This window comes from Hylobates moloch, unplaced genomic scaffold, assembly GCF_009828535.3.
Source record: "Hylobates moloch isolate HMO894 unplaced genomic scaffold, HMol_V3 SCAFFOLD_2, whole genome shotgun sequence".
NCBI classification, from domain to species: domain Eukaryota; kingdom Metazoa; phylum Chordata; class Mammalia; order Primates; family Hylobatidae; genus Hylobates; species Hylobates moloch.
The window spans coordinates 94,919,783-94,943,263 of record NW_026652277.1 but is presented as its reverse complement, the minus strand read 5'-3'; the positions used below and the strand labels follow the sequence as shown (position 1 = coordinate 94,943,263).

Genomic DNA, 23,481 nt, shown 5'->3' with positions numbered 1-23,481 from the left:
AAATCTAACTGCTAGTACTATTAAAAGTAGAATTGTATTTGTCGTTTATGTGCTTCTCATCACCAACAAATAAAACATATTTTTAAGCAAACTATTACTGCTGATTTATAAGAATTCAGTAGTTGTCTCAGAAAGAGATGAGATATTAACATTCAATTGCATAATGGATAAGAAATAACAATTCCTGCACGATTACACACATTGATGAATTCTTGCATGGAAGAGTGTGTCCAGCTTACTAACATTTCCTGGATGACAAACAGAATAAGTATGAAAATAATGATTTAAGGGTTTATCCTCTGAATTTCCTGGAAACATTCTCATAAAATATTTCATTACATAATTTTCAAACAAATGTTGGAGGAGTTCCAAAAGAAAATCTATTATATGTAGTTATTTCATCATTTTTACTTGGACTAATGTTAAATAAATATAGCATTATTGTCTAGATACACCAAATATATTTGGTAATCACTTCTACAAAATGTTATGTTACATAATGTAACAACATTGAAAACTCTTGAACATTTTTAACTTTTCTGTAAACATATTAGCAGTGTGCCCTTTGACTATTTCATGTTTTATCCATTTTTAGAAATGCCCTAAAATTACTCATTTGCTTAACAGAGTTATGCCCAGCTACCCAATAAAATCATCTCTGTCGAAGTATTTCGGAAAGCAAGTTTCATTTTGTTACTGTAAGAAATAGTATTTTGGGCCCTGTAGCCACATATCTAGCTTTGGGAATGGAACCAAGAAATAATAAGAAAGAGCATCACTTAATCTCGTAAATGTTAATGATATATTTATCAGATTTCTACTATTTTTAATATTGATTAATCTTATTTTATTTAAATATATCCCAATATTTATTAATTTATTTTATAACTGTCATTATTGAATTTTGTAGAAGTTTTCTTGTGTTTTTTATGGTTCTATGGGAAAATGAAATTAGTATATTTATAATCAGTAGTAAAAGTATCCGTTTAAAAATTGTATTCAGTTCATGCTAACTGTAGAAATGTTTTTGATTATATAAACTCCAGTCTTCTATCAGCTCTGTCTTTTCACAGAACACTTGGCTATATAGGTACTAAAAAATATTAAATGAGAGAATACAATTTTTAAATCTGATAACATTTTTAAACACTATTAAAATCAAGGCAAACTCTTACAAATTAGAACGATACCAAAATCCTGATAATCTGGGCTGCTCTTCACTATCAAAATATCTCCCAACTACAGTATGCAGGAAATATTTTCATGCAAAGTCACTGTGCCACTTCTGTTTCTAAATGAACAAATTTAATAATTTATATTCCTGCCTAAATATGAGCCTATAAGGCATTAAATCTAATGACATTTTTCAGAAAATATATGGGTGATTCTGAACAGAATTTACTTGCCTACGATACCTTAAGCCAGTCAGATGATGGAATCTTTCTCCTGTCAGCAAATCATATTTTAATATTCTTTCTTGTTAGGTTGTGATAAATGAGATACCACTTCTAATGTATGATTGTATGGCTTGAAAGATTTAATTGTATTTCTCTTTGGAGACATATTAAAAGATTATTTTTATTTTCTCTTTGGAGACAAATTAGCAAGTCATTGTAGTTGAGGGCATTCCAGTATTTGACAGTGAGTCTCAAATGTAGCTCAATAATATTTTGATTATAATAGTTTTATATATTTCAAAGGATCAGGCCATGTTTAATGGATTTCCTTGAACTACGAGCTTTAGAATATCAGAAACCATTTCTGATTCATCTTTATAACTTTGGTTCCTAAGACACTAATTAGTAAATGTTTATTTAAAAAATAAAGCTTTGTTTCAGGACAGTGACATTTAATTTTCAACTGAAGCAGTATTTCAATTATTTTGATAATAACCTGAATATTTATGGATAATAACCTTATTGACAGCAGGAATTTTGACCATCATAATCATACATAACCAATTTTCAAATACTTCACAGAGAATTTTATTTTTTTCCCCATTGAACCAAGCAAGTTAAAGATATGGTTCTCAACATCTAGAAACTTGCGTTTTGGAGAAACAATCCCTAATGCAAAATTTATTTGTTTGATAAATAAAGATTGCACTTCAGTTATGTCCAAAGCAGGAGGTGATTTTAAAATTCATAAATAAAACTTCCTTTTCCTTAGAAGTTTATAATCTGCTAGGAAGAGTAAGACAATCTAATAATTATAATGAAAGTCCATTTTTAATTCAAAGCCAAGAAAAATAGAAGTTAAGGAAGGCAGAGGTTGTTTTGTTTTTTTTGTTTGTTTGTTTTTTTGGTTTTTTTTGAGACGGAGTCTCGCTCTGTCGCCCAGGCTGGAGTGCAGTGGCGCGATCTCGGCTCACTGCAAGCTCCGCCTCCCGGGTTCCCGCCATTCTCCTGCCTCAGCCCCTCCGAGTAGCTGGGACTACAGGCGCCCGCCACCACCCCCGGCTAATTTTTTTTTGTATTTTTGGTTAATGAGGAGACAGTTCACGGAAGTTGTGCCATTTGAATTAGGCTTGGTGAGAGATTTACTTGCAGGCATCACTAGAAAAGCAGGTGTTTTAAGTTTAGGAAAATGTAAGAAAGGGTGCAGTGGTTTGACGAATCCCATAACAACAAGTAGTGCACTTTGGCCACACAATGTAAGTAGGACATAACTCGAAAAGTTTATTGAGAAGCAATAATGGCCTAGGTGAGGATGATTTCTGTGGACACGTAAACAAAAGATAACTAAGAATGTGAAGTAGTATTTCCATTGCTAGACAGATTACAGTAATGACTCTTATCTACTAATCTATTGATGTGCTTGTCTGTATGTTTAAAAATACACATGGTAAAATAAGAAACAGATATGTGTTGGTGTTTTAACTTTTTAACGAATTCGATTTCACATTATTATGATGTTTAATTTCCAGACAAAAACTTTATAACTGATAATTGACTATCAAAAGTCAAATTTTAAGTCTATTTGTTTTTTAATGATCTACTTACATATTCCTGGATGGGGAAAGAAATGACATAAAATTGTACTGAAGGAAATTATTTTTAAAATTTTTCTTTCATGTAACTTTGTTTGTATCTGACTTCCAGAGCATATTGCTTTTCAGCAAGAAGCACAGTGAAAGATTGAGAAAATGTGCCTAAACATGGCAATCATCTCTAATCATTTGGGTTTTATACATGAACATAGTTATTTACCCACCACTTCACTGATAACATCAACATAAAGATATAGGAAATAACCCTGTATATTCATAAACCATGTACCATGTGTACATATATAATGTTATGCTATACATTATTTCATTTGATTTCATAACTTGCTTTCCATTGCTTTCACCAAAGCAGATCATCTTTTTATTTGGTTATGTTCTTTTTCTCGTGTAACTAATGTAATATGTTATCTTTGCCAAGTAAGAATCATTTAAATATGAATCAACCACCCATGAAGAATTTATATTATTCAGAAAGCCTACTATGCTAAAAGTGTACCTCAACCCACATTCACCACATAAAATAATAGCAAAAATAGTTGTTTTTTCCTAAGTTTGGATGATCCAATTGGCCTAAATTTTTATTAGAAGTGAAGAAGATAATGCCATCTTGAAAGACAACACAAATGTTTTGAAAATACCCCATTGCTATGTATGGAGAGAACCATAACATTATCTGTTAAATCTTACTGTTAGTAGCAACTCTAAAACAAAGAATGTTTTTATTTTGAAACATGGGATGTAAACTTTGGCAGAAGAAACACACTTGGTTAGATAATAGTTTATATATTTCAATTACAAATTTGAATTAAGTCTAGAACAATGGATGTGGAATATTAAAAAAATACCACCATAGTGTTGTTTTCCCATCTGAAAAAAAAGAATGAATTTTTAATGTCTTCTTTCTTATGAGGAATTTAGTTATATCAGGACCTCACATTAATTCTCACTTTTTCAAAATAATTTTTCAGATACATTATATTGTTGTACAACAATAATCAACAATTCCAATTCAAACTTCTGATTATGTAATAAGTTTGTAATCAAGTTCATAAACTATTGAAGAATTTCTTATCACAAATATTGTGACATGATAAACTATCAGCACTAGTATTCATATAACGTTGATTATTGATAAGTAGAAATAACTATGGTGTAGGATATTGAAATTTAATTTGTAGGATATTGAAATTTAATTTGCATTACACATATTTTAAGAGATGTAAATCACATTCCAACTAATAATATAAAATGATTTACTTAAATTTGTTCTATTCTTTAAAAAATGAACACTTCAACTTGTTTTAAACTTAAGAAAGTGTTAAAAATTGAATATGACACTTTTAAAATCACCCCAAGGCTGGCCATGGTGGCTCCTATCTGCAATCCCAACAATTCGGGAAGCAGAGGTGGGAGGATTCCTTGAGGCCAGGAGTTTAAGATCAGTCTGGGAAAGATAGTGAGACCTCCTCCAACAACAACAACAACAAAAACTTTAAAATTAGCTAGGCATGGTGAATGGTGCTTGTTGTCTTAGCTACTTGGGAGGCTGAGGCAAGGGAGAGGATCACTTGAACCCAGGCGTTCAAGTTTACAGTGAGCTATGATTGCACCACTGCACTTCAGCCTGGGTGACAGACCAAGACCCACGGACATACTCAGACCTTCTAAATTTCAAGTTCTTAGTCTCTGTTAAAAATAAACCATTTTCCTTGGAAGAGAGATTTCAGCCTATTATCACGCTGCCACTGAGTTGAAGAATTACCTTCTACTAGAACAGGTTACACAGTTATTTACTACATAATTAAGTTATAGACATGAAATAATCTTTTCAGCATTCTTTGGCCTCTCAGTGCCAAAACTACCTTAGTGTGAGCATCGGAGCCCCCAGGTGACTTATGTAAACCTATACTCTGACATAAATGCTGAAAACAATAGACATACCTGCAACTTAAAATACAGATTCAAGAGGAAATAAGGTGAAGCATATTGTTGATAAAAAATTACTACTAAATTCCAGTGCTATTTCATATCCAGAAACATTCTAATTCCATATAATACTTGAAAATATTGGATAGTCAGTCTAGATATAAAATTCCATTTCCAAAATTGTTAAATGAGTGATTAGATGCTTCTTACGGCCTGGCAAAACATGGTTTAGACACCGCATACAGCACACATAAAAAGTGGAATGAAAGGATGTTGGTGTTAATGGAAAATAGTGATGGATTTTACAAGGTCAGACCCACTGACATTTTATCATTGATAAGTAGAATTAGCTACGGTGTAGGATATTGCCGAATTCTAAGCAAATGAATTTTTAAAAATATATTATATAGAAGCTATTCTTTTACATTTTCTGCCTTGGATATTTTCTCACCTGACAAAAACAAACACACATTTAGATTTCTCAGATTTCTCAGGGGATGTTCTTTTGTGTAGATTATCTGTAAAAAATTTCTGACACATCAGTCAGATGCCATGGTTTAATTTTTATGTGAGGATTTTGTAGGACAGATGAAAATGTGTGCTAGTCTTTTCTCCTTACATACAAGAATTGGTAGAATTAGTGCTTAGAAGATACGCTGCTTAATTACACTATCAGCAGTGTCACTGGAACACACTTCACCCAGTCATCTTTGTTATGTTTAAGAGACCTGGTCTTAAGGGCCTGATAATTTTCTTGATGTAAAAGATAGCAGCACAATTTCTTGCCCCTCAGTATTCCCTTCCCCTATCTAAACTCCTATGAGACAGAACCAACAACTATTCCATATATTAGGCTCTGATTTTAGTAAAACCACTTTTCGGTCACAGTTCAATAAGCACAGATATCTTGCAGAATTCTAAGAATATGAATTTTTAAAAATAGGTTACATAGAAGCTATTCTTTTACTCAACTAATTTTTTCTTTCTTCCATTTGTTCCTGAATTAGTCCCAGACAATTTTTTTTCTGCCTTTCTTGAAAGTTCTACTATCAAATAATCAAATAATAGAAGGCTGGAAACAATACATTTTATAAATATAACTTTTTAAAGAGAAAATATTCTCTTACATGTGATTAGAAAAAGGGGGAGGAATTAATTGGGGCAGGGAAGGAAATAATGAGAATGACCAAGGCCACTATATTCCATGAGCCTTTGAGGACACCAAGGGCAACCTCATCTTTGCATGAAAAAAAAAAAAGGTAGTCTGTTAAGTGACTGGGTTTACCTTAGAAAAGTTAAGTTACAGGTCTGAGTAATCTAGTAACAAGAAAACTGCTGACAAACTTCTGGGGGTGATGATTGTAGAGCAAACAAGCAGATGCTACCAAGTCAGGATTCTCTCTCTAAAAAAACAACAGTTAACACTGTGGTTGTATTTTTTTCTTATGTGTTGCTTCAAAACATTATCAGAAAAGAGTACAGTATCTCTGTTAAGTTGACTTAAAATCTGATGTGTCATTTTATTGACTGTTATTATTGTTTTTTGAAATCTTGTTCATGTTTATTGGTTTTCTGACTTGAGTTTAGAGATATTCCAAGCAGAATAGCCTAGCAAGTTTAGAATTGTGAATTTAACAATTATCTTCTAGGTATGTATAGGAACATATTGCATGAGACAGTAATGTAATTTGTGAGAAATGTCTACACACAAGCTTTCATATACCTTTATTCTGTCTTTAGAATTTGGAATGATGGGAGATCATACAATTAAAAGTCAGCGACCTCGATCTGTTCATGAAAAAAGGGTCCCTCAGGAACAAGCTGATGCTGCTAAATTTATGGCACAAACTGGTAATACGTTAGTTACATTTTTCTATTTATTGTTGTTAATTTAATGAAACCACTGCATGTTTTCATAATCTTTTGCTGCACATTTGTCAGTTTTTGGAGCTGATATTTTTTCGAGCCATTTTTTTTTTGTCACCAGTTAAAGTCCATAAATAAAGTAGCTGTGAATTGAAAAGTGCACAAAAATTATATAAGAATTATTTTGCTTTCAGTATGGGACATTTAGGATTTACATAGTAGCATTTATGCTAATTAGCTACTTAAAATGTATCATTAAACTTTTAAAGAAAGACAGCAAAGTTATTTCTTCACGTAAGACTTTCAAAAATTAGAACTTTAAATGAAACTCTAGACAATGAAATTTATTTTAACAATATTGAATATATTGAATTTTTTCAAGTGTGATCCTACTTGTATTATTGTTAAAATGCACAGAAAATATAAACTTTTAAAAAATTTAATAATTTTTATTTGAAAAGAGTTTTGTTATATAAGCTAAGTAATAAAAAGTTGAAAGTGTTAAGTAAGCTGTAACACATGCCAAGTAATTAAATATCGACCTAAAATGACTTTCTACTTCATAAAATGTTTAATTCTAAATTAATTAGATTGCTTTTAAAAACTTCCATCCAAATATATCTGTAAATATTTGGAGTATGTATAATTTATGCCCATTATTCAGTTATAGAATTTGAACTAATATATGTATTCATATTTTTTCTTATCATAATAAATGGTCTAATTCCATCTGAGTACATTGCATGTAGTACATCCTTAAAAGAAAAAGTGTTTCAACTTTGTTATGTAAATTTTGAGTTGTCACCTTTATTTTGGGAAATTGAAAGCTGTTTTATCTATGTCTTACAAAACTGTATACATCTTAATGTTTTACCATTAATACAGAAGTTTCAAGTGCATGACCAGTTTCCTGACATGACATTTAGACTGATAGTGATGAAATTCCCCCAAGAAATGGATATTTCCTTCAGTTCACATGTTCTTAGGATAATACTTTTAAAACAGCAGATCCGAATCTACAATATAAAAATGCAAATATTGTTAATGAGTTTTGCTCTTAATAAGGGGTGAGTAGAAGATTTTGATACATTAGTTGTAAGGAGATCAAATTTTCAGAACAAGAAGTTTAAAATAAATTCTACAAGGATTCACTTTTAGTTTTTCTGAGATATATATTGCAACCAAATACAGAAATGTAGAAACTTGCTTATCTGGATCCCTTTTTGTGTACTTTCTTGTTTAAGAAAAATTGATTTTTATTTTTACTATTTGTTTGAACAAGTCCAAAAGTGCATTAACAGGTTTAGGCAAATTTCCGAATTGCTAAATGTATTTCTGTCCTTTACAGGGAGCAAAAAGTCTCAACCACTGAGCAGAGATTAGAGACATTAAGTCAAGGCACACGGGCATGGGCTGACTACCCATCTTTGTCGGCTCCATCTAATGGGGGCATTTCTGCAAGATTAAAAAAGGTGTATTTTATTTGTGCAAAAGAGATGGCAGGCATTGGTTTACTGAAGTTCCTAAAAATTGAAGTCAATAGGAAGTGAAATGGAAAACGATAGTTTTAAATTTCCAGCAGCATAACATGATTAGTTTATGTGTAAATATTATGCAATTTGGCCAAAAGTTTTTGTACGAGTTTTTTCATTTGTCTGTGAAATAGTTCAATTCACAGTTTTCAGCCAAAACCCTTTTGGTAAATTCAAATTTCAAGGAACATTGTGTTTTCCTAGTAAGGAATTACTAATTTCAAAATGATGAATAATAAATATTCATTTTATTTTAACCAAATATAGTATAGACAAACATAAATACATGTATAAGACTGTATACATGTATGTACTGTTGTAAAGCTGGAAAACTACATTATTTTAAGTAATTTTTAAAATTTATAATTTAACAGATGACAATTATAATGTGAAAAAGAGAAGCATATTTTTCCTTAAATATTTTCCTAGATTATACTTTCTTTAGGTGTTAAGGTAGTCTGAATAATACAGGTAAGTGTCACACAATGAAATTTTACAAAAATTAAGCTTTACTTATAAAATTTTTTCCCGTATTTGTCTTTAAGCCAAAAAAAGACTGTAACATATAAATAATATAAAATTTGTTAACAATAATTTGAGAACAAAGAATAAAGTAAAAACCTACGTTTAAATAATAATAAAGGACAATATATTTTTATATTAATCATGGAGAAAAAAGCAAAATCTGTCACACTTTCATATTTAACAATTACTTCTGAAAATGAGTAACCTGGCCTCTTCAATCAATATGATCAGTAAAAGATTGTAATTTAAAGCTATCTTTCTATAGAGTGATAAAGTGAGTGCAACATTTTTTAAAAAGAGTAACATTTGATAAAGTAGCATAGTTTGGACATAAATGATGATGCTCTAATAGCCTATCATGCAATCTTTATTTATCGTTAAGGAATATAAAATTAAATGATATCATATAAATATATATATTTAATATAGACATCTAAATTAAATGCCAATAAGATGGCTTAACATATCCTAGTTACATTTGCTTATGCTTAAGCATCTTAGTCATCAATTAATTTATAAACATGTTTAGAAAAGCAGTCTTTTATTACCATGAGGAAAATAGCCTAAATTTGGACTGTGTAGCATGTTATCTAAAATTTAAAAAAAATAAAATCAGGCTGGGCTCAGTGGCTCATGCCTGCAATCCTAGCACTTTGTGAGGCCAAGGCAGGTGGATTACCTGAGGTTGGAAGTTCAAGACCAGCCTGACCAACATGGTGAAACCCCGTCTCTACTAAAAATACAAAAAATTAGCCAGGCGTGGTGGCACACAGCTGTAATCTCAGCTACTCGGGAGGCTGAGGCAGGAGTGTCTCTTGAATCAAGGAGGCAGAGGTTGCAGTGAGCCGAGATCATACCATTGGACTTCAGCCTGGGCTATAGAGTGAGACTTCGTCTCAATAAGTGAATAAATAAATAAATAAATAAATAAATAAATAAAAGTACATTTCTAATTTCATGACTTTAAGATACTAGCAAAAGTTTATATTAGTATTTTGTTCATAATTTGAAATGCATTCTCACATATTATCTCACTCAATCTTCACAGATTTTGAAGTAAATATAATATTCATTTTATTGAAGACATTCAAAGAAATAAAATGACTTTCTCAAGGTCACAGAGCTATTATTCAGTAGATTTCCATCAATCACAGGTCTTCTGACTTTAATTGCAATGCTTTTCCAGTTTCCTTTTGTGTTTCATGCTAGGCTAAAGAGCTTTTAGTTTGTACTATCTCCAAAGATACATATACTAAAAACAGTATACTTTGTCTTATACTTTACTATTTTAATGTCATTGAATATTTTTAACATCTTTCTTATAATGTATATTAGTTATTCTCACAATGGCCTAATGTGCTTGACTACAATGTTCCTCATACTTTTATAAATAAGGAAGTGGCAGCATGGAAAAAAGAAGTATTTAGTGGACATGTCACTGAAACTATAGGATTTCAGTTATAACAAGATCATTTTGATAGGTAGACCACTATTTCACTGGCAAAATTTTAATTCAAAATCTGAAAGCCAATATCTTTTATTTATTTATTTATTTATTTACATTATTTTTGATCAATGAAGAAAGAGGAAGAGTGACGAGGCCAATTCTGAGCATTCATTATCAAACTCTCATGATCCAGGCACCACTGCTTAGCCTGTTCAGCATCATTTTAGTATCATGCATTCAGAAGCAACCCAAATGTTTAAATACTTGTACGAAAGTAATTTAAATACAGGGCTTGATCTGAATTCACTGCTCAGTTTAGTTAAATTATGTTTTTCTGTTATTATGACAATGCAAGAGGAAAAGGACTGCTTTTATGGTAAAATAGAACTAATTTTATTCATAACCTTTATCATTTCACTTATAGAATCCACATTGTTCATAATTTTCTGACTTTTAATTAATAACATGCAACCATAATATTTATACCTCACTTATTCTCATCACAGTTTGGAACATCATTTTAAAAAGTGCATTATATTTTCCCTAACTTCGGCTTAAATTTTCTATTGCTAAATTTACATTCACATATATACATATATGTGGATTTTTTTTAACTGTTATCCTTCTATTTGGCTTATAGAATAATGATTTTCAATCTTGATAGAGTATTCTTTAATGTAAAAGAACAAATTATGAAGCATGGCTTTAACTGTTATTCAAATAGTCATCCAAGGACATTTTTATGAAATTAGCAATATATAAATTTGTGAAGAAAAAAATTCTGAATTGATGAAGGGTTATCTATACAGTATTTTCAAGTCACACTGATCACAACACTGAAAAGCAGTCCCATTTGATGTAATCTGTCATCCCAGTTACTATTGTCTGTGCTCTTACAATATATGTCCAGTTATAAACAGATGGTCATCTATGCCTCTGGGTGCATGATGCAGAACAACATAAGAGTAAATGCGTCATAATGGTACTCCTCAAAGTGTGGTTAGGGGATCAGTGTTTGTCCACAAACTGGCCGTTATGGTCGCTCAAAGGAATAAGCAGTTTACATCAGAATGTAAAGCCAACTACTTCATCAAGCACAGGTTTTATTTCAGCTGACATTTTATTTTTAGAACAAATTTCTCACTGAGAAAATCTGTGTGTTGAATTGCATTCTGGCCCAAACTCCGTCTTTCCTAGAGCACTAGTTTGTGGACCAGCTGCCTTGAGTAGCACTGCAAATAATTTTCAAGTCATTTACTAACTTTCTAGAAAACGATGGACAAATACATGAGCATATTCTATCCTTTGAATTCTATTCCAAAGGCAAATTGTAAATAGAAACATAAAATATTGTTAAATTGCTCTTTGATCTACTAATCAATGATACAGTTTTCAGAAACATTTCACCTATAAACTTTTTCAATGACTAAATGGTTAACTTAAATAGTTAACTGCTAGCAGCTAAATGATCCAGTGTGACTTTGGAGAAAACAACTGCAAATTTTCAAATCAATTTTTAAAATTCATCCTGAACATGATGCCATGATAGAATTAGAAGCTTATTTCATTGGTCATAGAAATGTTTGACTTTTGAGTCTCCTTGGGGCATAATAATAGAAATTCGACAGTTTCATTGAGATGCTAACTCCAAGAAAATTAATGAATTTAGGCATTCATTGGCTTTTTTGAGCTCCATTTTAAATAAATTTTAATTCCATATCAAATTAATGAAAATTATCAAGAAATTTTTCTTTATTTTGAGTTTAAAAATCACTACTCTAGATCATAGGTGAAATTGTTAGCAGAAGGATTTAAATAAATTACCACAAAATAAACAGCTATCATAGTATGAAAAAGTAGGAATTGCACTAGTAATAAACTATAAATATCAGTACTCAATGCAATATGAATTAGATGTGTCCAAGCTCCCAGGTTTCCACATCATCTAGCATTAGAAAGGGTGTTATGCAGTAAAGGACTAAGGAGGAACACATCAATATATTCCCTCTCACCAAAGCCATAGAGTAAGCTTAGAAATATATTTTGCTTCCTTTTCCATCAAAATACAAAGTCTTAGATTAATTTGAAGAGAATCACTTCAACAATTAGTCATATTGAAAAATGCCGATTAGTTCCTTCATAGTGTCCATGGTACAGTGTAAGTTATGAAGAGTATTTTGCTAATAAGGTTACGGCAAAACTTGGTGTTTGCACCAGCATTATATGCCTTCGTCTTTAAACTTCATTTTCTCTGAAATGTTTTCATGTACCTTTTAATGTATGGTCATATTTTTACATTTAAATTATTCTTGCATGTCATAATGTCAATTTGGTATAATGCTTACTAGATGAATACTTAAGACAGTATTTCATGTTTATTTGTTGTCTTGCATGCAGGTGAATCTGGTGTGGAAGAGTGGTCCCAGTGGAGCACATGTTCAGTTACTTGTGGTCAAGGGTCGCAGGTGCGAACCAGAACTTGTGTATCACCTTACGGGACACACTGCAGCGGCCCATTAAGAGAATCAAGGGTTTGCAATAACACTGCCCTCTGTCCAGGTAGTGTTAGCAGCAACTACAACTGTGGATGTTATTGAATTTTGTCATGCTACGCATTTGGAACAATTTGTTATTTTCATATGAAACGGGTATAGGCATTTTGATTAGAGTGGATAAGTGTAATTATTATTCAACTGTAATATTTTAAGATGTCTGTGATTATTTCTGCTTTTAAAGCAGTTAACAAATCAGGTAAATGACTCCCCTCTTCACTGCAAATATCAGTCTCTAATCTGTGTATCTACTTCTAATAGTATTTAAAGTTCAAATATCTTTTCTGTGTTTTAGATGGTGAAACTGTTCAATTGAATGCTTGGGGAAAAATGTAATTTGCCTACATACTAAAAATATGATGTATATTCATGGCTTAAGGCAGTGGTTGACATTGTCTGTCAGGCAGTCAAAAGTTTTTCCATCACTTATCTGACCCTATCAAAGAAAAGAGTGTCCTTGACCAAATAACTTTTTGTTATTTTATTTCATTCGAGTAACTTTCATCATCAGAGGTACCCATTGCTTTGTAAACTTAAATGAAACTTAATGAAAAGAGAGACTGAGAGGGAGAGAGAGCTCTTTAATGTTAAATGAAACATAACAATAGCATGCCCACTAGTGTCAGATTTTCCATGTTACATCACAGTTTTTTTCTTCAGTTGATGCATGCGTGCATATTATAGACATTTCTCCCTCCCAGACCACAGACTTCCATGTAAAAATAATAGGACTCTGGGTTTTGTTTCCAGAAGTTCAAAGCACATGATGTTGTGAATCTCCAGATTTATCTTTTTTTCTAACCATTTATGTGGTGGATGGGTGACTATAAACAAATTGACAGCTGCAGTTGACACTGGACTTGCTTTCACAGCCTTTCCGGGACCTACAAAAGGGGATGGGTGTAAAGAAAGTCACTTGCACTGTGGCAGCCTTTCATCTGCTAGCTTGTGCTTAGAAGTTTCTCATTAAGTTCCATTTCTAGAGATGGCTGACTCCACAGTTGCTAAAAGCAACAATAGAGAGTGGGTGGCACGGAGTAAGAGCAGAAATACTGTCAGTTTTCCAGCAGAATATGCAAAGGGGATCCATTAAAAGACAGTCTGAGAGAGTTGTTCATGGGTATAGAGTTTCAGATTTGCAAAATGAAAGTCTGAATATCTGTTTCACAACATTATGAATATAGTTAATACTACTAAGTTGTACACTAAAAATTGATTAGAGTAAATTTTACATTATGTGCTTTTTATCACAATAAAAAAGGACAGTGTGGAGGAAATAAAAAGTAAAGAAAGTGGTGGGCAGAAGGTGGAGGAATGATGCAATGAGGTGGGCGATCCCTTTAGAATAGAATTGGGAGGTAACAAAGCAGTAGATGAAGTAGAATTAAAAGCTAAGCAGGGCAGAAAACTGAAGCCTATGAGGAAAGAAAGGCAGAATTAACTGGAAAAGAGTAATAATTGCCACTAAGAACAAGAAAAGTCAGTGAGGCTCAGTGGAAATTAAACTAGAGCAAGAAAAAAGCGTGAAGTAAAAACAAAAAAAAGATTCACAAGAAAAAATGTTTAAGGAGTTTGTGAAAGGGGGAAGAAGATGAAAAAATATGATTAAAAACAGGATTCATAGAGCAGACAGATTCTAGGTACATTTGGCAACAGAAGAAAAACAGGAAGAAGTAAAGATCCGGGGATTTTATTTTATTTTATTTTTTAAACTGATAGGTAACATGTATGTTTTTATCTTATACAACATGATATTTTGAGATATATATATATATATGTATGTTGTGAAATGGTTAAATCTAATTAACAAATGTATTACTGCATGTAGTTATCATTTTTGTGCTGAGAGCATTTAACATCCACTCTCTTTACATTTTTTAAGAATACAATATATAGTCATTAACCATAGTCACCATGCGGTGTAATAGATCTCTTGAATTTATTCCTCCTGTCTAACTGTGATTACGTATCATTTGACCAATACATTTTAGAAATGAAATCTTCATACCACAAGGATAGATACTTATTTTCATTTGGGTGTGGGTAGAGTGGGTTTTCTGGGAAGAATACTTAAAGCTGTTCACTACTTACAGTACTGACATAAGGAGATCCAGGATCAAGTTTTCTGTCCTTGACAATGAGAAAAATGTCAATAAAGAATTATGCTGTACTTGAAATATAAATTTATCTAATCAGCATGTGTTTGAATAGCCAAGACCCTTTCAACATACAAGGGTAGTATTATGGCAAATGGATCTCCAAATGTGAGTCTGAGTGGATTGGAAAGTGTTCTCAAAAATTTTCCATTCAGAGTCTACTCCCCAGCCACTAGTTATGCACATTTATAAGGATGACATATGAAAGTTGCCTTCCTTCTACCAAAGACCACTGATTAACGCCTTCACAGAGAACATCTGTGGTGGGATTAGAGTGCTTCTCCCACACAGAACTGCCAAACCCACTTTTTCACTGTGTCTTATGTCCAGAAGACTAATATTCCATAATTTAAAGATTTTTAAAGTTTTTTCTTCTCCATTTATGCCTGAGGTTGCAATCTTTTGAATTTGAAAAATCAGATCTTGGTGATGACCTTGAGCAGTAGAATATAAATAACTCCCACATCCTTAGTGTTCCAATAATGGAACACTAGGCATAAACGACTCAACCTTTTCCCCTTACACCTACAGAACTGCATACCAATTACTAGCTCCTCTTGACCTTTATATGCATGAAGTCTTTTTCTTTCTAAATTTGATTAAATAATACCGTTGAGAAGTTTATCTTTTAATCATTGTTTTAGTTCAGAATGTTGAAGTAAAGAAAATGAGAAAAGTTTTGTTTATTTATTTTTAATTTTCCAAACATAAAGGATAATTTAGCAAACTAAAAATATAGAATAAGTGCCCCACTATAAGAAACTGGAATTTTTTCATCTGGTTATGGTATTTGTTGTGAAATATTTTGTGCTCAAATGTTTTATGTTATTGTTTGTTGTGCAGGTAAATATGTACTTACTTTGCAATCTAATATATCCTGAAAATAGTGACAAAAAGTGACTTTTTAAAATGTAATGTTACAATAGAAATATCTTCCTAAAATAATAAATTCCTAGGAAGAAAATTAACTCAGAAATCAGTAACTGATTTGTCACACTTTGGACACTCAAATGTAGTTGGCATTTAATTAATGAAAATGACACAATAAATAAACAAATTGAATATTAAAGTCACTTTCCACAAAATGTGTGGAGTTATAGAATTAGAGGTTATATTTATTTGTAGTATAAAATCTAATCAATAGTGTTATAAATTAGTGACCATTCACCCATATTCAAATTTCAGAAGAAGTCTGCCTTAATTAAATTATGCAATATGTTACTTCAGTATGGATCCTAAGATATTTGACCTTTAGCAGAATTTTTGCTTTGACATTGTACTCTCTTCAAAAGCCTTTATTACTCAAAGTAAAAAACAATGGACATAAACAAAGAAAATTGAGAAAAATAGAGCGTTACTTTCAATAGCACAATTTATTGCCCTAGTTGCATTTTATGGTTTATTCCAGGGCTTCTCAACCTCATTACTACTGACATTTTGATCCCAATAAGTCTTTGTTGGGGGAGTCCATCCTGTGTATTTTTTTAATGTTTAACAGCATTCCTGGCCTTTACTCACTAGATGCCAGTAGCCCTCCACTTTCCCCCAAGTTGTGACAACCAAATATGTCTCTAGTCATTGCCAAATGTCACCTGGGGAGCAAAGCTGCCACTGGCTGAGAGCCACTGCTGTACTCTTTATGTACTTTAATCCTGTAGCAGAAGTTTCTGCAGGCTAAGGAATGCTTTTGAATATTTTTTTTTTTTTGCTAAATGTTATAGTTCTTGTATTCATTTATTTCTTAAAATATAAAACCTGGCCGGGTGCGGTGGCTCATGCCTGTAATCCCAGCACTTTGGGAGGCGGAGGCAGGAGGATCACCTGAGGTCAAGACCAGCCTGGCTAACGTGGTGAAACCCCGTCTCCACTAAAAATACAAAAATTAGCCAGACGCGGTGCCGCGCGCCTGTAATCCCAGCTACTCAGGAGGCTGAGGCACGAGAATCACTTGAACCTGGGAGGCAGAGGTTGCAGTGAGCCGAGATCGTGCCACTGCACTCTAGCCTGGGCGACAGAGTGAGACTCCGTCTCAAAATAAAATAAATAAAATAAAACCTTTCACTTATTTTATGTACACCTCAATCTAAATCATAAGAAAATTTATATGTTTATTTCAAAATATGGTTGAATATATTTTGTGTATTGCATATTCTTCATTTCATCTCTAGTTATCACAAAAAGACATATAATAATATAGCTAATGCCTAAGCTAAGGAGGAAAACTATAAAAATGAATGAATTTCATTTAAATATATTGGTTTTATTAGGATCGTCTTAAATGAACTAGATCATTTACAGATTCTCATGTTTTGCTGCAAAATTAAAAAATATATAACAATTTTCCATTAAAATAAAAATACCTAATCTTTAACATTAATCTTATGAATAGCATCTATAAACATTATGTGGTATGTGCTATAATTTTCTAACTCAATAGTATCTAAAATAACATTGTTAATGATTTGTATCCTTGTCAAATGAAAAAATATTTTTTAATGATGTAAATGAGTCATGAACTTTTACCATGTAGCCATAAAGACTGTTAGAAAGTACTAAGTAACATTAATTTTCTGAAGATTCCAGTTTCATAATTTAACTAAGCCATCAAGGTTAATCAACATTTTTTGAGATTCATGGAGGAAAATATGCCAATTTAGCATCTTCCTTTTTTTCTGGGATTGTGCAATATAGAACAGTATGATTTGACAGAAAAAAAAATGAGTAGAAGCAGCAATATGAATTTTACATAGCATCATTAACTTTTTATACAGGAGGAGAAAATAGGAGGAGAAAAGGTTTTTAAAATTGGAGGAGAAAAGGTTGTTTTAGGAGAAATATTGGTAATTGGAAATAAATGCAATAGTTTATAAAAATATTCATTTAATATGCCAAAATATATTAATGTAAGTACTTTTAAACTATTTTGCCATAATTGATCATATATACATATATGAATATGTATATATGTGGGTAGTATATACATCTTTTATATATATAGTTTTATTAGAGCTAAATATAGACTTACTTTTTTTATATATCGATGGATATAAATTGGCTTTGGTTTTCCCAAAATTTTATGGGAAACACGTAAAACACCATATTTTTTGTCACTCTCTTTTTTTTCCTACATATTATTTTAAAACTGTATTTCCCAACAAGGTTCTCAGAATCTTAAAGAAATTTACATTGAATATTTCTATTGGCTGTTTTTTCAATATTTAAACATTCTATCACAACTAATTTAGGCAAATAAATAACACCAATAGAAGGGGATGGGGTATCTCACAATTAAGGTATACTATGTGTGTTTCTAAAGTAACAACTTGGTAAGCATACATATGAAGAAGATTCTAGATATATTATATTTACTTGCATGTTTCTTCTGCCACTTTTTATGGACCTGTGCTTACCCTTACCAACGTTAAAGAAAAAAATGAACTTTTTGGGGGGTCATTTTCCTCTATAAATTTCTACTCTCCTTAATCATATCTGTGGGTGTCATATCAAACATCTGGCCTCTTGAACTTCTAAGAGAATAGCAAGACTAGAGGTCCAACATCAAGACAGGAGCTTTGAACCAAAAAGCACATTTTTTCTCATGCCTTTTTATTGATGTTGTTTATTAGGGTGCTATTATGTATTGTCTCAAGTATTAAGAAGTAGGATGAGAGTGGTGATTTGACTATGCAGGGAAGGGATCAAACACTGAATTTTTTTTTTTTTTTTGGAAGATAGTCTTGCTCTGTTGCCCAGGCTGGAGTGCAGTGGCATGATCTCACTTCACTGCAACCTCCACCTTCCAGATTCAAGTGATTTTCCTGCCTCAGCCTCCTGAGCAGCTGGGACTACAGGCACACAACACCATGCCCAGCTAATTTTTGTAGCTTTAGTAGAGACGGGGTTTTACTATGTTGGCCAGGCTGGCCTTGAACTCCTGACATCAGGTGATCTGCCCACCTTAGCCTCCGAAAGTACTGGGATTGCATGCATGAGCCACCACGCCCAGCCTAAATACTGAATCTTGATGGTCTTTTGTAAAATATAACAATATTTATTCACAGCGGTTGTTCTGAAAGAACACAAATTATGTTATTTAAGATCAATTGTGAATTCATTGTAGTAATATGTTTGAAGAATTGATATATTCATATTTATGTTAAGCATAGTTATTTTCTTTAGAAATTTATATAAATTAGGTAGATTTCCAGTTCTATCAAGTTGTTAGAGGAGGAAAAGCATCTTCTGGTTTCATAGTCATTAGAAAGAGATTATCATATTTTCCATTCATTTTGAAACAGGGCAAAGAGGAATATTTTCTGTGAGTAGATACTCTGTTTGAAATTCTTTTTATTCAGAATATGGTAACTTTAAACCCACATTTTTAAATGGCAAAAAATATATTTTCTAAAATGTGATGTTAAAAGTTAATATGCACTCTCAATTGTCAGATTTTTAAAAATTTTCTAACATAATAAAAGTCATGAATCCCAAAATTTTATAAATGTTAGGAGAATTATGTTGGTCCTTTGGTAGCTAAATAAAAACTGAACTCTAGGAGATTATCTCTGTTATGTGAGATTTAGTTTTCTATATTACTAGTTGATATTACTTCAACTTAAAAATAATTTGTGACTGTTTTACCATGAGGGAGAGAGGTGCATTTCCATTAAACACAAGGACAGGTTTAAAATTTATGACATGAATAACTGTTCAAATGCAGAAAAAAGCACATGCAATTTTTCATTATTTTAATGAATTTTTAAATTAATAATTATATTTTATGACAAATAAGAACGTTATCTCAACAGAGTTTTAAAATATCTTTACATTTGTCTATTTAATGAGTTTTGTTTTTTAATTATAAAGAAAATGATCTTTGATTTTACTTCTCTGCTTTTGTTGTTGAAGCTTCTTTGCTTTATTACAGTACACGGAGTATGGGAGGAATGGTCACCATGGAGTTTATGTTCATTTACATGTGGTCGAGGCCAAAGAACAAGAACAAGGTCATGCACACCTCCTCAGTATGGAGGAAGGCCGTGTGAGGGACCTGAAACACATCATAAGCCTTGTAATATTGCTCTTTGCCCAGGTGAGCCTATTCTGCATTTGGTTATCTTGGCATTATGTGCTTTTTATATGATTCCTAGTGTACACAAGAAATATTAAGAGTACAACCTTCATTCAGTCACATTGGAAAATGTGTCCTTTTCATTGTATCTTGCCTAAAACCGGGTACTTTTCTTGATTCTATCATATGTAGTATTGCAGAATATGTCCTTTAGTGTCAATCAACATTTACCTTTATTATATTTCTAAAAATGTGTATATTAATGTTTTCCACTAAGATTTTTATCTGCACTTGCTTTTTCCTTCTGGGAAAATTACAAGGAATCCTAAAGATTTGAGATTAATTATTGCCTTCACACTGAAACTAGAGAGATCTGATTTAGAGCCAGTTCTTCCTATGTTATTCTCTTACACTTACTCAATTAGGGAGTGGCAATGTACCACTGACCATGTATAAAAATATTTGCTAGGGAATCAGACTTTCTAGATCTCTTGCTAGATGCATAAAATGGCTAAATTATAAACAATTTACAATCTTTATGGGATTATGAAGACTATACAGTCTGTTCTTAGAGTGTATTTATGTTATCTTAAATTTTTCTTTCCTTTAAAATGTTTCTATTCTATTTTATCTATCCTTGTTAACTAATTTCACCCATTATGCTAGAGGGAAGCCTTCACAATGCTGTCATTTAGTTTATTCAAACATCAAACAAATTCCTCCAAAATAAATAAGAATAATGTCCAGCTTCAAGGGACTTACAAGTTATAGGAGAAAATACACACACATAGATGATATAATCTCTCAGGGTTAACAAAGACACATTTTAAAGAAAGAGATAGACATGAATGGAGAATTGCAAAGGCTAAGATGGCAAGGATCAATATAAGTAATCGCTCTTTTGGGGAGATTTTCTCATTAGCCCGTTTAGTCACATATTCTGCGTGCAAGCAACATAGCTGGGATCCCAGTACTGTTGTCCTCCAAACATATCCTGCAACTCACCCTCAGTCCCACTGACCCTTTAAATACCCCAAGTTAATGTCCTGAACTATGAAGCAATGCTTCAAAGTCCTTCTGGAAGTTTTAAATATATAAAACGTGAAGAATATGAAAAACAATCCAATGTGTAGATATGCAAAAGTCATCTAACAAGCTTAATTGTTCCCTTTAGAGAAGGACTACTAGGTTCCTATACTTAATGACTTGAATTAAAGATGAAGGCAAATAATTATAATTATATTATTTTACTGACTAATATAAATATTTCCTAAAATTTTATGAATTCTGTGAATTATGAATGTAACTTATGAGTTAATAGTCATACAATTATGAATATTAGAGAGTCAAAACCATGATTACTTATTTGTTAACCAGTACTAGAAAATCTATTTATGAGATCAGTAACATTCTGTCTTATTTCTCTCTATACAAACACACAGGCAGGCAGACACACACATATGTAGTGATCCTTGTGCTTTCAACAAAGATTTGGAAAAGTTCATACTTTTTAAATTTTTTTCAATTTTTTTCAATGCTGAGCTGTAACATTTACATAGAATCAAATATAGTTTACTCTTATTTGTCCATGAAGTGCAAAGAAATAGACAATATGGAGAAATAAAAGACAAGAATTAACTATAGAAACTTTTTAAATACTTTTTTGTTACTTCTTTTATGTCAGCTGGACTTCATAAATACAAACATAAAATGGCATTGATTGGTTAAAATATTGTGAACGAAGTTTCTCATGGTCTACTTTCCATTAACTTTTCTAGGAGCAAAATCCCTCGGTATCAATAGAGAGGCTATGTTACAGTTCAGATGTGAAAACTCATTTTCTTAAGTTGACACAGTTGTGGAACTTTATCACTCAAGTAGTAACACAAGTTTTTAAGCTACTCGGATATTAGTGGTATTATCTTATCATTGGAAGCACTCTAAGTCCAATAAAATCAGATGGCTTTCTTTCATGTAGGTCCTTTATTTTTGTGCATTATGACTATATTATCTGTAAATGTAGCCTAGCTCATATTCTCTCATAAGTTAACATAAGGGCATATCCTTGAGTACTTAAACATATGATGTGCCATTTCTGACTTCCGTTATTTTCATTCTTGAATTTAGTTGCATCATAAAAGATGTAGAATTCTTATCACATTGCATCCCTATGAACTTAGTATCTGAAAGTGAACTCTAATAACTAGGATTTTTTTAAGTTTCCAGGCTGTGCCAAAAAAAATGGACGTTATGATTTTAAAATATGTAGTTTTATTTGGTGGAAACATTTGAAATTCTCTTTAGAACTCATCGTCTTATAGCTAAACTCAGGCACCTTCACTGGGTATGAAAGCATCATCAACTATCAACTAGATGTAAGGCACTGCTGAGAAGTATATATAGTCCCTGATTTTAAAAGTTTTCCTCTCCATTCAGAAGATTCAGACATAAGCATATGCAAAGTTGAATGCAGTTCTGAAAACCTCACATAAATACGCTAGCTTCAATGAAAGATGGTAACCTGAGGATTCAGTGGTTTCAGGCAACATTTTTTCTAACCATCCTACATGATATCCCTAAGCTATCATATTAAAGAATAAAGCTATGATAGGTATATCAGTAGCGAAGAATGTAGATCAGGACCTGCACTAGAGTGTGGACAAGAGGAGGACAGAAGAAACATGTAAAACCACAAACTGTGTCTCCCACTACTCACTGCTTTTGCAGGATTTGACAGGGTGGGCTGTGGTAATAATGGGCAGTGACATTTTTGTGTGGGATAATGTTAAAGCATTACAGTCGTAAAGCTTCCTGCTTTTAAGAAACTGCATGAAACCACTCTAATGAAATAGACACTATGTAGGAATGACATGCATTGTTTATATCAAACAATGAAATACTTTTATGTAGTCAGAGTTTGATATATACCTATAAGATAATATGCTATCAGATTCCTTGCTGAGTCAGTGCACAACTTCCTCCCACTTCTTTTGAGGTGAGAGAAAACCATTGCCTGGGATCCATATAAGGAGGAAGGAAAATGAAGATACAGTATTTCCTAGTGTGAGCTGTTAGTTACTAATTTGCATCCCCTGTCTGAGAACGGGGGGCTGATACTGATGAAGCAAGACAGGCAAGAGGCATAGAGCAACAAAAGGAATTTCCTGGCTCATAAACATAACGTGGTCTATTCCTTCTTTTGTAATCTATACTAATAATTAAAATATTATGGAAAGGTGCATGTTTGTGTGTGTATGTGTGTGTTCAGTGGTCTTTGTTGTCTGTTTTACTTATCTCACCAAAGTTCTGGTGGTCCAAACTATGTTTTCTATTTTCTCAAATTTTCATTGTAGTCATTAATTGATAATCGACTTATTAATGGTCAATTCTCAATAATTT

The 23,481-nt window shown here is 32.1% G+C and overlaps 1 protein-coding gene across 2 annotated transcripts in view; it reads left to right on the top strand.

Annotated features, from left to right (window-relative positions):
- Positions 1 to 23,481, top strand: part of ADGRB3 (adhesion G protein-coupled receptor B3) — a 756,020-nt gene that overhangs the window by 282,708 nt on the left and 449,831 nt on the right. The window contains exons 3-5 of one of the 2 annotated variants that reach the window (XM_032154235.2): positions 6,674 to 6,784; positions 12,701 to 12,862; positions 19,939 to 20,103. In XM_032154235.2, coding sequence (XP_032010126.1) covers positions 6,674 to 6,784; positions 12,701 to 12,862; positions 19,939 to 20,103 — 438 coding nt within the window. Of the gene's footprint in view, positions 1 to 6,673; positions 6,785 to 12,700; positions 12,863 to 19,938; positions 20,104 to 23,481 lie in introns of those variants that run through there. The other variant, XM_032154255.2, reaches the window with a different exon arrangement.